The sequence below is a fragment of the Stegodyphus dumicola genome, chromosome 4, assembly GCF_044657685.1.
Source record: "Stegodyphus dumicola isolate Sdum_Otavi_A_Nest chromosome 4, ASM4465768v1".
NCBI lineage: Eukaryota > Metazoa > Arthropoda > Arachnida > Araneae > Eresidae > Stegodyphus > Stegodyphus dumicola.
The window spans coordinates 69,546,773-69,565,212 of NC_140771.1; the positions used below are offsets into that span (position 1 = coordinate 69,546,773).

An 18,440-nucleotide genomic window follows, 5' to 3' on the forward strand; every position below is an offset into this window, starting at 1 on the left:
CCTTGATATTTGTTATAGTGGCGTTCGACACCATGTATTTCAGGATGATACGATCATGATTCATTGAGCTCATACTGTGAAAGATTTATTCCAGGAGCATGAGACATCATTTGAACCACAGATATAGCCACCCAAAAGTCCTAACTTGAATCCAATTTAAGAGTTGATGTGAGATATACTAATGAATAATTAAGGAATATTACGATTTTTTCATTCACCAAGTGTCTGACAGATTTCCTAATGCATCTCAAGTCAAAAATGAGTGGAGATTAATACTAAAACAATGCTACTATGTACACATACTGTAATTTGCATTAAATATGGTCCAACAAAATACTAATTTTTAGGGGGGGGAGGTAGCATATAAAGTGACTATTTATGTATGTGATAATAACACATAAAATAGAACACAGATAACTTTTATTTTTTTTATGAAAAATAGCTTAGGACATTCTCTGGAAATACTGTTTTAATTTATTAAAAGTTAAACTTATTAATACACAGTTTTTGTTGATTAAAATTTCAATACTAGCTTGTCTATAAACACAAGTTTAATATATATACAAAGTAGCACTCAAGTTTATATATTAAATAATTACTGCAATGCAAAAACTCAATTTAATCAGAAATTTTAAGAACCTAAAACTATAATAATGCAAAAATCTATAAATGAAAGAGAAAGAAAATAAAAAGATAAGCTTTTAGTTGTGGTAAAATACACTTGCATGGGATTATATAATTTCAATTAAATAAAGTTAACATAATCTAAACTATATACTAAGTTTTTAACTATTTGCTACAGAAGGGGAGGGGAAAAAAAAAAAAAAAAACTTCAAGAAACATTACATTAGCCTCCCCTCCAAAAAAATAATTTAAAATGTGTACTTACAGATATATATGCAAAGTTCCCTTTAAAAAAAAAAATAACTGATACAAAATTGTGCAATACCTAGCTTTATCCAGTCTCCCCATTTTATAAAAACAGTGTCCCATTCCAAGACGAACAGCAGCTGGACAATTTGGATTTGTTCTCAAGGCTTTCTTATACAGAGATAATGCCCCTCGATAATCTTTTTTATTGAAAGCTATGCATGCTTTACCCAGCAAAGAAGGAATATTATTTAATGACTAGAAGAGGAGAAAATAATTTAAAATTAATATATTTAAATATATTTCTGTAATAAAATTAATATTTTACAATAATTAATATTAGTCAAATCTTACCTGATTTAAGACAAAATTGAACTGAGCATCAGCTTGATCCATCTTATCACCTTCCAGCAAGCAGAAATATGCTCTGCCCAATAGATGGTCCTTTTAATAAAATTAATTTTTTAAACAAATTTTTATCTTTATAATTTCTAAAAAATAATATTTAGATAAAACTTACAATAGAACATAGCATTACATTTTCATTATTATAATAAAATATTCATAAAAAAATTAAAGCCTGCAGAATAAAAGATTCAATTACCAAATCATACATGATGATCTTATCAGCAGTAGTATACAGTAAAGTGGCTTTTGTGAACAATTCCCTCTTTTTTTCATGCTCCTTTTCTTTATTAGCCTGCTGTACATAATAAGCAGAGAGTTTATCCAAAGCTGCCATCTGATCTCGTTCCATGTTTGGGTAGTCAATATTCGCTTCAGTTCTTGAAACATCTAAAATCTTAACAAAGTCTTGCACTTTACCCTGACGGTAATATTCAAGCTTTAAAATAAATAAATAAATAAATAAAAAGATCACATAAAATTAAGCACAAAGAAGTAATTACAAAATCAAACATGTGCAATCAACACATGCAAAATCTAAAAATATCATAATGAAAAATACATTTGCAAATACCAAACATGTAAAATACAAATAGGATTCAATAAACATAATCCAAAATACTAACAGCCAGCTGAACCCATATATTGAGAGTAACTTGTTCCTGACGTAAAATACCCAGTACTTCATCTCCATCTGGCAGCTGATCGAGATGCAGTTCAATCACCTTAAAAACAAATATTGAAAAAACAAATAATATAAATATTATAATATGAATATATATATTACATATATAAAACAAATACAGTGACAGCATTCTTTGCTGACATACTTTCAATATAAAACACAAGATTTCAAGATGCAAGACAAATTATGTTTCACTACGTCCTTCCCAAAGATTCTTAATTATTTACAAGAAAAGAAACAAATTTGTAGCCTTCAAACTATTGCACCAAACTCAAGGGTTTTATGCAACTCCTCTAGGGGTTCTACAAGGCAAAATCAAAATATATTTATAATAGCAAACAAGCAGCAAAAATAAGTAATAAAACATGTAATTTTTTATCATTCTGATAATATTCTTACCTAAGATAGTAAATTTTCAATATGCAAAATATTTTCAGTATACTAGATATTTTTCATATTTATTTTCATTTAAATGTTTATTTCTTCTCCAGTGTTCTTATACAACAGACAAATTATTAAAATAATCTATACTTAAAAATTGCATTTTTACTATAAATCAGAGAGAAAAAATTGGAGAGTGATACAGAAAAATTGGACTGAGGGCTAAAAATTATATGCCTAAAAAGTGTATACCCTATGTAAAATTAGTAAAACAAAAATATGTTTCAGATAAATGCAAATGGCATTGCCAAGTGAAAGGGAGTGAAAATATTACCAATATTAAAAGAACTAATTCAATTACAAAAAGTTTTCATTTTTTATATGACATATATTTATGAAAACCTTGAATGAATCATCTCTCTTAATATAATAGAGAGAAAACAACAAGTAAAAATAAAAATCTATCATTTAGGTACAGCAAATCATATATTGTACAATTGCTTCCCAAGACAAGCACACAAAAATTCTTTTGAAGGGACATGAGAAACAGCAGGAAGAAATTTTGCATAACTCTTCACTATTACTCCCCTGTTATTTAAATGGTGACAAAGGCCCTCTCGTTGATTAACCATACCACATTGGCAACACCATTTGATCTTTGCAAACCATCACGAAATTGCTGCCAATTCTAACCCCAATGATTTATTGTCCACTCATAATGAAAAGAACTCTCAACAGGGCTGTTGCTTTGGCATAGTCTATTAATAACAGGAAGAAAACATTTAAACAGCATGAAAATAATAAATAAGGACATACCATATTATGAAATATATATTTGAAAAATAATGGATATTAAAAAAAATCAGGGAGAGCTTTTTGCTCCTGACACAGGACTTGTAATTGTTCCCCCTCAAAATCGATATTTCCAATTAAAATCTATGGCAAACGCAAGGTTGTTTTATCTAATTCTAAGCAAGGACGTTGACACATGAGAATTCATTGCTGATTCCAACGAAATTGCCAAGTCAGCTAATGAAACAGGATTGTATAATATAAATTTAAAGGTTATTGAAGAATTATTGCAAGTTACAACCAGGGCTGTGGAGTTGGAATCGGACAGATTTTGGGGTAAAAGGAGTCCAAGCTGGAGTCGCTAAAAACAGGTAGACTCCGACTCCAGTTTTTGTTGGACAGTTAGATTTTGAAATGAAATTGAAAAAATTAATGACAAGCTGAGTTATTATTTTTATTTATGGACTTTATACATTAAAAAAAGTTATTTTCTATTTTATTGACATAATAAATAAATATAAGGGAGGAGGATAGATGTGATATTTGCTATTAGCGATTAAACTGATTCATTTAGTTACAAATCTCACTGGTAAATTTAGGTAAGCAGCAAAAACTCCCAACAATGATGCCATTCTTAGGAGGCGAACAGGAAAAGGAGCAATTATTGATTAAGCAACGTGATAAGGAAGTACATTCTTGATGATAAAAAGGTTTTTAGAAGATGTAGATAACCCTAATGTTTCACTAACAGAAAGACTTGGAATGATCTTGCAGAACTGGAAACTTTTCTTTCTACACCATAGATAGCCACAAAAAAGCTGCAATCTGAAGAATTGACAGGAGGCGAGAATGGAATGTTTGTTCTTTCTGAAAAGAGAACATTTCTTCAATGAAGAAAAGAGAAACTAATTTGCTAGACAATGATCTCTTGCTGAGTTCAATATATGTAGATCCGAAACACAATTTTCTTGGATGACAAACAAATTAAAAAGGCAAAGAAAGCCATCTATGAGCTTTCATTAATAATGAAATTATTTTCAGAACAATTCGAGAATTCGAATCAGGACAGTCAAACTGAAGACATTGCAATTGAGTCTCTATCATCCTCTTCCAGCGATGAATTAGATTTTGAGAAATATTTTTGGATAATACTGAAAAGGCCAAAGCAAACCAAATGAAAAGAAAGAACCAAGAGCCTTTAGATATAAAAATGAAAAAATACACACTACACGGCCTTTGAAGAAATAAAGAAATATGATTGTGCTTGCAAGACAGCTCTTTTAGAACTTATAAAAAATCTATTCTGAAAAGTTAAAAGAAGTACCTCTAACAGTAACAGCTCTTCCTCCTACTCAAGTTAGTGTGGAAACTCTTTTCAGCCCTGAAATTTATCAAATCAGATCTATTGCCCTCCAACAAAGATCTTGCTGAAGCTCTACTGTTTCTTAGAAGTAACTAATACCAGTTTTTCCATTTCATAATAAATGCTAATTCATATAAATAATTTTTTATGCCATCAATTTTTTTTTTCTCCTGTAGCATCTATTACTTCTTTTATATTAAAAAAAATAAGCTGTAACCCATGTGTACATGTTTACACACACACACACACATATATATATATGAAGGAGTCGGTCATTTTTCCTACCAACTCCACAGCCCTGGTTACAACCGGTGAAAGTCTTTTCAATGACAATCTTAAAACATTAGTTGATTCCAAAACCAGATGAAAACTAATTTCGGACATCCTGTGCAAAATGGAAGAGAGCACCAGCAAGATGTAGTTGCAGGTGTGAAAAAAGGTAGAAGTCTGAAGGAGCGAATTCAGGGTTATATGGTGGGTGAGGCAAAAGATCCCATTTGAGTTCGTACAGAGTCCAGCCACTGACTGCAGACATATGTGGTCTTGCGTTATCTCGACGGAACATTATCTTTTCGTGCTGGAACTCAGTTCAACATTTTCCCTTGATAGCAGCATCAAAACGGACTAGCATCTCGCTGTACACCTTACTGTCGAGGGTTTTACTTTTTCCAGATACTCTTTGTGGATAATACCACAGCAATCCCACCAGATACTAAGCATGATCTTTTTGTTAGTCAAATTGCACTTTCCAACCCTGACACAACAACCCTTTTTTCAGCCTGTGTTGTTGAAGTAAATCCACTTTTCATCACAAGTGACAAACCCGTCCAGAATATTGTCCTTGCGTTGGGTATTCGACCAGATTGGTGCAGGCACGAACCCATCTGACCCTATCTACTCGAGTCAACTAATGCGGCATACAGCGATTGAACTTGCACGTCAAGTTTATGTGGTGCATAATGCGACTAATGGTTATGACACTAATTGCTAACACCTTAGCAAGCTCTCGAGTGATTGCATGTTGATCTATGAATTCTTGCAGGCCTTATCAAAATCACTAGCCAACCGGACCACTCTGCTTCTTGAATGTCATATTCCTTGTTCTCTAACTTTCGATACTAAACTTTCAGTGTCACATGGGTTAGAGTAGATTTAAGGGTGCCCCTTGGATTATCGTTAAGTTGTTGTTTCACTTATCACCAAGCTGTTTCATTTATGGTAACTGAGTAGTTGAATGCTATAGAAATTCTATTATGATGTAACTGGTTGAGTGATCGCGGTGAATTTGAATTTGAATGATGGGAAAAGATTTGGAAAGGCTTGTTTGTGTGTCGGATTTTGGATAAGAAGTATGCATGTACATATGTATGTGCATGTATACAGACGCACATAGTCACTACATCAGAGGTGTGACACATGCAAAAAGGAAAAAAAAAAAAGACTAAGTCTGTAGCTTTAAAAAAAGAGTGGAGTTGGCAATAACTGTTTTGGTGACATCATCACACACACCTCTTCTATCCATGTAGCCAGTTTCAACTTAACCAATCACACCAGTTGGGGGTACTGCGCCATTGAATGAACACGTGCAACTGCATTCTGCCAGAAAAATGTCTAATGTAAAAACTGAACAGCAAATCAACATAAAGTTTCTTGTGAAACGTAAGAAATCAGCCACGGAAACATTTCAAATGTTAACTGAGGCTTATGGAGATGAAATTTTGTCTCATGCACATGTGTTTGAAAGGCATAAGTAGTTTTCAGGGGGAAGGGGCAGTGTGGGAGATGATGCACAGGGTTCATAGCCACATTTTAGTTAAAAAAAAAGGCACCTATAAGCACTTTTCAAGCACATTTTGAGGAAAAAATAAGCACCTGTCTAATTACATTATACACAAATGCATAACCTTAAAAGAAAAATTAGACTTGTAATTTAAAATATGATGCAATATTTATTACGAGAATGAGCATTACCTCAACAATGGAAAACAATTAACTTTTTTTTTATTTTATTTTTAAATTTTAAATGACAGTTCAATTTACAGAATTAGTTTACAATGAGAGAAAAAAAAACTATGCAGAACTAAACTATATTACAAAATTTAATGACGATATTTCAGTTGAAAATATAGAAAATAAATAATAATAAGCCATATTAATTGTATTTGTTTGGCACCTAATAATAAATACAATTTATTTTTCCACTCATATTAATATTTAAATAATTTAACTTAAATCAAAATTCTGAATATTTTCTAAATTTTCATTACATAACAGTTTTTACTTAACATATATTCCAAGCAAAGTAATTTAAGTAAAAAAGAGGCCTATTTCTGAAATCAGAAGATGGGAAATTGCTTCATGCAGTCATCCTTTAACAGTAAAAGCTTAACTAACCCGCATACTCGGAAATTAACGAATATTCCAGATAGTAACTGAAAAAAAGAGGAGTGTGGGAGATTGTAGCCGTTCTTTAGATTTAAATTTAGGCTAAATAAATGATTTTTGACATTTCGATATGTGCATCATATAAAAACGAACGGAACTGAGAAATATTCTGCTTAGAAAGCACAGTAAAACTCTTTTAAGAGTTCATAAACAAATCTCAGATGAACATCAAAATTAATTATCAATGCAAAATACCGCAAACATTATTGCGCAATACCTGCGGCATAATTCTTCCATATGTGATATTACGCAATCCGAATCAACACCTGCCGGTATTCGGAGAATAAAGAACTAAATAAAGGAAAAGAAAGAGACTTACTAATCTGGGGTGTTTCTAATTCTAATTTTCAACAGACTGTATTAAATTTCCGGAATAGAATCAATCTTCGGTTGGGTTGGGTAGACTGCAAAAACTTTTAGTCCTATTCAATCCAGATTGGACAGTGACAAAAAAAAGTCCGCTGTTTCAATATTAGAGATTTTGCGGAGAAACTCCCAACCTCCGTACTTTATAATGTATTGGCAAAGAAAATGAAATTATTTTGACTATTCGATTACTTTCCTTTTATTTAAGCCATTCTGAATATTATTCCTTAGAAAGCTAATCTGTGTAAAAACACACCCATTTTTGGAAGTTTATCTATACTTCAGCAGTTACTGCAACTATATTACAGTCAAAAGTCGTTAATTCGGACACCCGTAATCCGGAATGATCTATAATCCGGACCTCAAAGCTAAAATCTTTCTGCGCATGCGCCGCATTGATGCATGCGCATAGGCGTTTTACTCGTGCGCGCAAGACATTTACGACTGCGCATATGCGTCTGCGCAAGTGCAGAATACGTTTTCGCGTGCGCGTTTAATGTATAACGGACGGTATAAGCTAAAATTATCTAATTATCTAATTCAGTTAATGTTGATAATTGCGTTGTTCCTTAATCTTCGAATTGGATCCGTCTTATTATTTTTTGCAGACTGTAACAGCAATTTTATAAAAGTAAGCTTGAACTTTCGATTATGTCAAATAGAATTTCCGATGCTGGAGCTCCCAAAGGATCTAGAAAACGAAAGTATGTTTCCATGTCCATCAAACAAAAAACGAATTGCTACAAAAAATGGATAAAAGCATATCCTTTGTTTATCTAACCGTTCCGAAATCTGTTTATCAATTTCACGCTGCACTGCGCGCGGGGGGGGGACGTCGCGACGCGCAATGAACTGGAAGTTGATCTGTCAACACTATCGTTATCTTCAGGGCAGATGTTTTTATTTTAGTCGGCTTATAATTCCTTACTAAATGTAGTATTTAATTTCGATGTACTCCGTCTTTGATATGATTTAAATCAAATTCCTCGTCATTATAAATATCACGAATACAAATCAAATAGTTTTCTGGTTACAATTTTCTAATTTCGGCTATGCGTAAGGTATGCTTTACGCATCCGCGCGTTGAAAGAAATGTTTAATAAAGTAAACAAATAAATATTAGGCTTCTTTTTTGGTAAATTTTGATACCCTTTAGATCATAATTGCTCATTATTTTATAAATTAAGGTTTCATATTTTTAATTTTATAATTTCTGTATGCCATCTTACCAGATTTAAACTGATGATCTATAATCCGGAAAAATCGATAATCCGGAATCGCCGAAGTCCCTTCGAGTCCGGATTAAAGACTTTTGACTGTATTATAAATATTCATACATATGCTCATAATATAAGCATAATGATCACAATAAACACAAATATGAACTGACCACGCGGAACGAGAATGCAAATTATTAAAATCTTGATAGAAATTCAAACGCGTGTAGTATTTGGGTGGAAGGAAAAGAATACCGAATGTACCAGAATTTTCTACCGTTTTCGCAATTCTTTGGCCAATAGAACGACATGCACCTGTCTGTACTCTCGCGCGCACCATAGGTTACGTTAATGCATGGAGGTAGGAAAGGGAGGAGGGGCCAACCAAAAGTGAAGCACTGCTTTGAAGCTTGGGTCACCAGATGGGATGTTCTTTGTTTACATTCAGAAGCTCGCTTGACAAGATTCTGATAGTATTTCGACACACGACAGTTCCATAGAAATTGAAAAAGGGATACTTTCGCATGAAAGAAACATTCATAGTGTGATTGATAATAGCAATTTGTATAGTTTAGCGACATTTACGCAAAAATCACATCTTAGTTATTTTTCGATAACTAACAACAGCGATTTTGATTATGAATTTGTTTTATAAAATTATAAGCTGTTGCACTACAAAAATATAGATTTTAAGAAAAATGTTATGCTTAAAGAATGAAAAATACCTTACAGTACATTTAAAATTGTATACGTCTTTCGATACCCTTGATAGAGTATTCGCTACTTTTATTTTATTTTCCAAACGTCAAAATGTTTTAAATAAAACAAATTTTTTTCACATCCATATATTATTGTAACATGTACCTTTTAAAATTGTTTAGAGGAGAGGCTTTACTGCTGCTCATTTTAAACCCATCGTTTTAATTTTATATATCTGAAAAATAATCACTTTGGGCTTACACGTTTTATAAATATAAAATTATGTATGTTAAAATATTTGTAATTAGGCACATAGGTCAGATTAAGTTTTTATTAAATAGAGTAATGCATGCAAGGGCTATCTGCCTAAAGAGAGAGATGCCATTGTGGAGGAATTTTGAAGAAAAACTGACCTTTGAGTGGGTATTAAAATTAATACTTATAATTTTCATTCAAATTATATTCATATATATTTTTTATGTAAAACTTTCGGGTCTATGCTAAATTAGTGTAAATTACTTTACACGAAAAATATAGTGAATGCACAGAAATTAAAGATTTGCACATGCCGGAAATGAAAAATAGGAAATATGTATGGGTATTTATGCATGTGCTTGCAAAAAACATGTATCTGCCTTTGACAAAATACTTAAATATTCATTAAATTATTTATAAATGTATTTGAAATGAAAAATTTATTCACTTATAAACAACTGTGAAAGTACTGTGAAGAAATCTAATTATTAAATGTATCTAATTTATAATGATTATAAATGTTATCTAAATATATAATAACCTTAATATTGAATTGTAAACATAAATTGAAATCCTGTTGACAAATACGTTATAAAACTATTTAAGCAAGAATTGTTCGTATTGGAAAGCAATCTTAAAAGGTATTGTAAAGCAAATGCTATGAGATGCGCACTTAAGAACGTAATAAAGAGTTTTGGAATATGTATTGTTAAAATGAAGGGTTTAAAAAAAAAATCTGATAAGTATAATTAAAAGAATTATTCCCCTTACATTTTATAATAACTCAGTTACAAGTTTTAAATAATACTTAAAAAAAAAAAAAAAAAAAAAAAAAAAAAAAAAAAAAAACTTATTCCCTTTCAGAAATGTTCAGAGAAAGTCAAGTACTATTTAATACCTATTTAATTATTAGGAATTAGCGAAATACTTATTTAAAGTATTTTGCTAATTCCTAATAATTCTCTAATTTAAAATGAACCGAATAGAGCATTAATTATAAATTGACTTACATTTTCCGATTTAAAAGATGCCTCAGAAGCCAAAAAATCATGTCATATTTAAGAAAGTATTTTAGGAAGAAGCTCTATAAATAGAAAAGAAATAATGCATAATTTTAATATTAATAATACAATAAACTTTGATCTTAATTTTTGTACCTTAACCGAATAAAATTGAATTACCTTAATTTTTTTTTCTAATGTAATTAACGAAAACTTGAGAAAATATTTCATTCAAATTAAACCATTCTGATAAAACTGTCCTGTGAAAAATATAGCATTTAATTCCGTTCAGAATGAAATGTTGTTTAAAAATATGTTGTTTTCACATACTTAGGACTCTGAAGTGTTGTAGAAAAGAAAATATATACATTTATATGTATATTTACGACGTAATTACAAAATATTTACACCCGAACGCGTCAAATCCCATAGAACTCAATGGTAAATGACCCAATGTTTCGGTCACCACGTAGGGATCGCCGGTGCTTCAGAGCAGGGTACGGAGAAACTTGTTTAGGGCTACTCCATCTTATTTCCTACCTCCATGCATTAATGCAGAGGAAGGGGGGAAAAGCAATTTCCGGGAGTATGATTCACCATCTGACGTTGCATATAAGGAGGAAAATTTGTTTATTTAGTTTCGGCTTTGGTACGGGGGAAATATGCGCATTCATTAAAAACAAAGGATTAAAAAAAAGCACTAAAAACAAAAAAATAAGGGCTTTAAAGAAAAAGTAAGCACCTGTAAGGGCCTTTATATTTTATTTTCAAATATAAAGACTTATAAGCACTTGTAAGGACTGCTACGAACCCTGGATGAACGTGCTGGGTGGCCAAAGTCAGCGATTACAGACCTAAAGCCACAAACAGACAAATTACAGACCTTTGCCAAAGTTTGTGATTTGAGCCAGAATGACCGAAGATTAAGTGTTCGTGCAGTGGCAGAATTGGTTAACTTGGATAGGGAAGCTGTTCGACACATTTTATTTGACGAATCACACATGAGGAAGATTTGCACGAAGGTTGTTCCAAAATTTCTGTCTGATGACCAAAAACAGTGGCGTAAAGATGTGTGTGTGAACAAGTTAGAACGCACCGCAAATGAGTCAAATTTGTTGGAATCTGTTGTAATATGTGATGAGACATGGATTTTTACCTGTAACCCAGAAAATAAGTGCCAGTCGATGCAGTGGAAGTTTTCAGAATTCCCCACAACAAAAAAACCATACATGTCAAAATTCAAGGCAATGTTAATTGTCTTCTTTGATATTAATGGAATTGTAATGATTGAGTGGGTTCCCAGTAGTCAGACTGTTAGTCAACACTATTACACTGAAACACTAAAAAGGCTTTGTGAGAAAATTAAGGAAAACAGACCACAGTTGCGGAGTGATGGATGGCTGTTGTACCAGGACAATGCACCCTATCTGTCAAGCAGTTTCTAACCAGCAAAAACATTACTGTGATGGGGCATCCTGCTTAGTCACCTGATTTGGCTCCATGCAACCTTTTTTTTTATTTCCTAAAGTTAAATCCTACTTAAAGGGAACTTATTTTACCTTAATCAGTTGAAGAGGTACATGCATTTGTGAATCCAGTTTCAATAAAAGAAGAGCAGCAAAATTCTGTTTCTTGGTTGAAATTTACTGTACACTTTCCCGTTTGGTTTCTGCCTGAAAAAATCGCCATGTGGTATTATTGATTGTTCGTGAAATCTGGAAGCCTGCTGCATGAAGTAGGCTTATGGGAACGCTAATGTTGATAATGTTGGTGAAACTAGTATTGGGGAAAATTGCGAATATTGGCAAATGTGCTGTGAGGGCTTTTTGGCTTGCACTATTATTTGGCCGAATAATGTGTGGTGCAAGAAAAAGCATGGGAAAAAAACGGATTTACATCTTTCTTGGATGCTATTACCGTAACTTCCGGAAGAAAGGCTGCATCAGCGTAAACACCGCACTCGAGAAAAATGGCGGGGAAAAAATTAAAATTACACAGAAACGCCGCAATAGATGAAATTGCGCGTGACATCGTCGTGGGCCATATAGACGCAAAAACTCAACCTAAGTCCTGATATACGACATACCAGTTAAGAAAAATGCATGAAATGAAACCATAACTCAAAAATAAATTAAAGGTAAGAAATGTGGAAAATATATTTACCTTCACGTATGTACTTATATTTACCCACTAAAGAAGTCCATATTTGTCAGACTATATTATAAAAAATGTTGCAACAATGAAATATTAAATTTGGATGACAAAGGAAATTTTTAATTTTACTTACGAATTACAGCAAACTATACATCATATGAAGCCATCAAAATCTGATTCTTCACTATCTGAATTAAAAAGATTTAGTAAATCCTGATCTAAGTCTTCCAGATCGTCACATTCATTCTCTTGGTTTACAGTCTCTTTATCTAAGGATATAATTTCAGCTTCTTTGAACCCTGCTATTATTGACGATGTTTCTACCGATTTCCATGCACTTCCTGCCCACTTTGCAATTTCTTCATAAGATGCTCTACCCATTATACCGCTTTTGGTTTACGTATGCGGTCCTTCATTCATCCAACACTCCCACCGCTTTCGGACTTCAGCTTTGAAGGATTTATTACCTGACAAATCTAACAGTTGTAAGATTTTTGTCAAACCACCAGGAATTATTGCTTCGGTCATAGACAAATGTTGACATCTGATTTTGACTGACTCAAAGAAATGAGCACGCATGGAATCCATTATCAATAACCCCTTTGGTTGGAAAAAAGATCCTATACGACACTGCCAAACTTTTTGTAGCCACTCATGCATGATTGTTTCGCACATCTAGCTGTTCTCGTTTGCACAAATGATTACGTCATTAGGAAAATCTTCCTTCGGAATAGTCTTTCGTTTAAAAATGATCATCGGCTTTAGCTTGTCACCGTTTGCGGCACAAGCTAACACACATGTAAATGACGTTCTTTCATGTCCTGTCATAAAAAAAGATACAGTTTTTGCACCAGTTTCATCAACAGTTCTGTTTGCAGGAGAGTTGAAAGCTAACGGCGTTTCATCCATATTTATTATCTGTGACCGAAGAAGTTTTTTTTGTCAATAATAGCTGTCATATATTTTAGAAAAGATGACTTTTTATCCTGCCGGTCCATTGGTAATTGTTACCCAACTGTTGTTCTAGTACGCACGGAAATATTTTTTCTTTTCATAAATCTGCTACACCTCCTTTGAAATCATTTATGTTCATTCGTTTTGCTATAAATTTTGCTTGTAAGCAAATTTTTACAGTCGAAATTGCCATTCCCTTTCCTCGTTGCTCCTTTATCCAGTTTGCAAGGTCGTCCTCTAGATTTGACAACCTTACAGTACCACTTCTTTTGGCTCGTTTTTGTTGTGGCATATTTTTAAGAAGTTCTTTTTCAGTTCTCCAACGTCGAATACATCTGTCGTCCACTTCAAACTCTCGAGCTGCTGCTCGATTTCCAATTTGTTCAGCACACGAAATTACATTATGCTTAAAACCAGCAGTATAGCTTCTGTGCCGTTTAGGGACATTTTCAAAAATTTTCCGCTCCTTTCTTACTTAAAAACTATCCAACGAGTACTTGTACCCAAACTGATGGGACCTGTATCTGGCAGAACGCCAAGAAAAATCCATTCATGCTGAAAGAGAAATACGTCAGAGTTCGTTATTGCGAGGCAGGTGGAGTCGTATCCGCCTTTGAAAAAAATTGCAGAAAAGGCAAGGGTGGGGAGAGGATGGGTCCTGGAAGATTCATCGAATGGCAGAGGAGAGAGATTATTCAAAATGATGAGAATGCTGATTTGAAAAGGGGGAAGAATGTTATTGTTCTGAGATCCCGTTTAGGGTGAATAAGGCATGTAGGTCCGTTCAAGGGAAAGAATATTAACAAAATAACGTTCACAAAAAGCAACTGAGTGGTCTTTTGTGTGGGAAGAGCACCAGTTTATGCACAATGACAAGGTCATCCAAACTATGTACAATGACCATCATAGGAAATAGTTTATTTTTAGTGCACCTAAACGCCGCATGGGTAGAAACGCCGACCCGCTGAAAATTTAAGTTTTAAACACGTAAACGCCGCGGCGTTTCTTCCGGAAATTACGGTATATGTATTTATTCATTATTAACAGTGGATGAGCCGAAACGTCAAGATATTGAATTGAATTGTGTACGTGGACGAGATGCTGGTGGGAGGCATTAACATATGCACGTGAAGAAAAGGTACGTTAGAGAATTGATGTTTTATTTATTTATTGGTGTCTATGTGTTAATTTTTGTTGAAAGATTTGTTGTTTAATATTTTTATGTTAGGAAATATGCATTTTTTGTTATTTATTACTCTGTGTTTGTGTATTTTTGGTTATTTGTTCATGTCTGCGTGTTAAGACAGTAATGAATTTTTTCTGGTTAACATGATAATTTTAACTTTGTTTTAGTTTTCTGATTTTGTTTAAATAGATCGATGTGTACATGGAAAAAGTGAAATTAGTGTGCAATGCCTAGTTTGTGCAATTCTCTGATTCTTTTTTAGTTAAAATATATTGATGTGCATATGGATAAAGTTAAATTAGTGCGCAATGGCTAGTTTGTGGTGGACGACAAATATAAATAAAAAATAAAATTAAAAAAAATTTAAAAAAAAACCATTTATACAAGAAATAATCAGCAAACTACACATATTTCGTTCACATCGAAAAATTATATGAAAAGTATAAAAACCTTTCCTTCTTGTACAGAAAGCTTCGCATTTCCATATTACCGAAAAGAACCTTCATGAAAAGCAAGAACAAGCCATCAAAAGCAACGCAAAATATAAACATTCAGTTTATAGGTTCCGGAAACTGCAACGTTGAGCACGAAATATCGAAGAAAAAAATACTTACCGAATGATGACGTCATAATTACCGAATAATAATGAGTCATAACGGAAATACCAAATTATTGACATCATGATAAAAGTTTTTTCTCCTCTAATCTGCATCGAGGTAAGAAAGCAGACAATTCACTCAACTCTTCTTTCAAGTTCACAATTCAAGTTGTTGTATTTTCTGAGATTTGTTATTTCACGAGATTATTTAGTGTTGCCTTTTTTTTTATTCGGATATTTTGTGGATAAATTAAGAATATTTTTAATTCCATCCCTTTTTAATACAATTACAGATTAGAAACGCACTCATGATTTTACTGCTTGCATCGTTGAAAAACGTAAACACATTGCATTGACGGTAACGCAAAAAGTGCAAATTCTGCGAAAGATGGAGACAGGTGCTACTCCTCGGTTTATAGCAGAATCGAATGGAATTGCGATACGATTGTGTATGATATGCGGAAAAATATAGAAAAGCTGTTGAAATTGTACAGCAACAGTGATTCTAACACCGGAAATCTCTGCATGAGACGAAATCGGCAAACATCGATGCTGTGTATATGTAATACAATAAATAATATAATCAGTTTATATACGTAATAATAATTTAATGCATATAATAAATTTTTGCAATAATGTATATAATAATTTAATTAAATGTATCTAATATGCCTTATTTATTTTGCATTTTTAGTATGAATATTATGATTTATCTTTTCTGTCCTGAACTCCGCAAAATCCTAAAATCCGCACAACCTCTGGTCCTAAGCTTTGCCGATTTCTGGAATTCTACTGTATTAGGAATGACGGTCGAGCAGATTAAGGGCCACTAAGTCGAAAAAGCATATTTACAACATAGCAACTGCAAGTTCTTCATGAACAATAGATTCTTTTTTTAGAAAAACCTAGTTCCGATAAAGAATATAAGATAAATGCAACTGAATTGCATATCATACAATTAAACATCATTATACATTTCGCAGAACATATTGCAATAATAAGTTAATAAAAGTTTTATACTCAGATTCAGTAATTGCAAGTAAATTTTCGTCAGCATGAACCAAGATGACTGCATCCAATTAAACAGTCGAGAGGTAAGTCACAGCTATTAAAATGTTTCTGATGTAGAGTATTAAAATATGGACACTTAATTAAAATATGACGGACAGATAAACGAACATAGTTATGTGTCACTCTAGTATGACCAATTTTGAGGCGAGTCAAAAGAACTTCCTCCTTACGATTTCCAGCAAAATCCCAATGCTCGATTCTAGGCTTTACATTTCTCAACTTGTTGTTAAGCTGAACGTCCCAAATTTGCTGCTATTTTTTCCGGATCTTCCTCTTGATGACAAAGCAGGTGTCTCTTAAAGGGATAAGGCGACTGACTGGACAGTTCAACAGCAGATTTTGCCACGATGTCTGCAAGCTCGTTTCCCTTTATTCCCGTATGCCCGGGAACCCAGCAGTATAGGATTTCATATCCACAACTCGTCAAGTTTATATGTATTTTCAGGACATCCTCTATTACAGAATTTTGAGTATCGGAGAAAGCTTCTAACGCTTTTAGTGCACTATACGAGTCTGTATACAATATGAATTTCTTGTGGCACAGCTTTGAGATGTACAAAAGACCATAATAGATTGTAGTTAGTTCACATGTTAAGACTGAGAAACCGTTGTGCAAACGTCTGCCCTCTATGTGATCTTGAAATACAAACGCCATCCCAACATGATCATTTGACTTGGATCCATCTGTATATATCGGATAATAACTGCTATATTTGTGCCTGTGCTCAGCGAAGAGTTGTCTATAAATGATCTCGTTGGTGCTTGCCTTCACGTGATGCTTGAAAACATCAAGAAGCTGAATCCGTGCATTTTCCAAGGTGGGATTTCAAAATTCTGTACTGCTTGGGGGTGCATATCAAAGAGGGAAAGTTCCTCAATGACAGGGCAAACTCTTAAAGGAAAAGTAGGAACACAGGATGGACGTGTTTCAAATAAAGTGTTACACACATTATCAAGTAAGCACAGCTTATTGGGATGTTCAAATTGGGATAGAATATTAAAATACTGCAATAGGGACAATTGCTCACGCCTCAGATAAAATGATGGTTCATTGGAGTCAACATACAGACTCTGGACAGGAGAAGCCCTGAAAGCTCCTGAACAAATCCACAGTGCTTGATGATGAACAGGATCCAATTTTAACAATACTGATGACCGAGCAGATCCATAAACAACCGAGCCATAGTCCAGTCTAGAGCGGAAAAGCGCTCTGTAAATGCGAAGCATGGAGCAACGCTCTGCACGCCAGGAGTTGTTCACCAATATTTTTTAAATATTTAGTGTTTTTAAACACTTCTTTCTCAGGTTTAAAAAAAGAAAGTCAAGGCTAATCTTTGGAATATGGTAACAGGTACTTTGGCGACATTTTGGTAGGCGATAAAGGTTACTACCTAGGACTTTGGGAATAAAGTGAGAAGTACTCAATTCCGTTTACGCATTATTTTGTGTGAGGGAAATGAGAGATCATGAGATACGTCATGTGACATTTATGGATGAATTACAGTTCTTTAATCGGAAAAGGGGGGAAATTTGGAAAAATATCTGCAGTAGTTTATAGCATTTTGTATTTAGCTTCATTGTGTGTTGTGTGAAAGAGTGTTGATTAATTTTTGGATCCCATGGCGTTATCTAAAGTGAATTCTAAATTTTTATTGTGTTTATCTAATAATCCAAAAGAATTGCTTGAATTGTATGAGTGTAGGATTAATTGCGGATAAGTATGAATGTCCAACATGTGGAAATGAAATGAGATTGTGTGAAAGGAAGGATATTACAGATAAGTTTGAATGGCGGTGCAAGAAATCTGGTGAAAATGGACATTTTGTGAAACGGAGTGTAAGGAAGGGTACGTGGTTTGCTGAAAGTCATTTGAGTATGGGTGAACAGACTGCCAGTTGACTACTGGATTATTGAATCTATAAGAAAAGTTTATCCGCCACGCAATCAAGATTGTGAAGAAGATTGGGTAAGTTAGTATTTTTAATCATTTGAGGATAT

At 33.3% G+C, this 18,440-nt stretch overlaps 1 protein-coding gene across 4 annotated transcripts in view; it reads right to left on the reverse strand.

Moving 5' to 3' along the window:
* Ctr9 (RNA polymerase-associated protein Ctr9) overlaps positions 1–18,440 on the reverse strand; it is a 153,810-nt gene that overhangs the window by 126,310 nt on the left and 9,060 nt on the right. For all 4 annotated transcript variants that reach the window (XR_015040690.1, XR_015040689.1, XM_085815049.1 and 1 more), the window contains exons 2-5: positions 1,902–2,000; positions 1,475–1,714; positions 1,225–1,314; positions 950–1,128 (exon numbers count right to left, since the gene is read on the reverse strand). Coding sequence is in view for 2 of the 4 variants with exons in the window: in XM_085815049.1 (XP_085671175.1) it covers positions 950–1,128; positions 1,225–1,314; positions 1,475–1,714; positions 1,902–2,000 (608 nt within the window). In the remaining 2 variants the exon portion in view is untranslated. The remainder of the gene's footprint in view (positions 1–949; positions 1,129–1,224; positions 1,315–1,474; positions 1,715–1,901; positions 2,001–18,440) is intronic.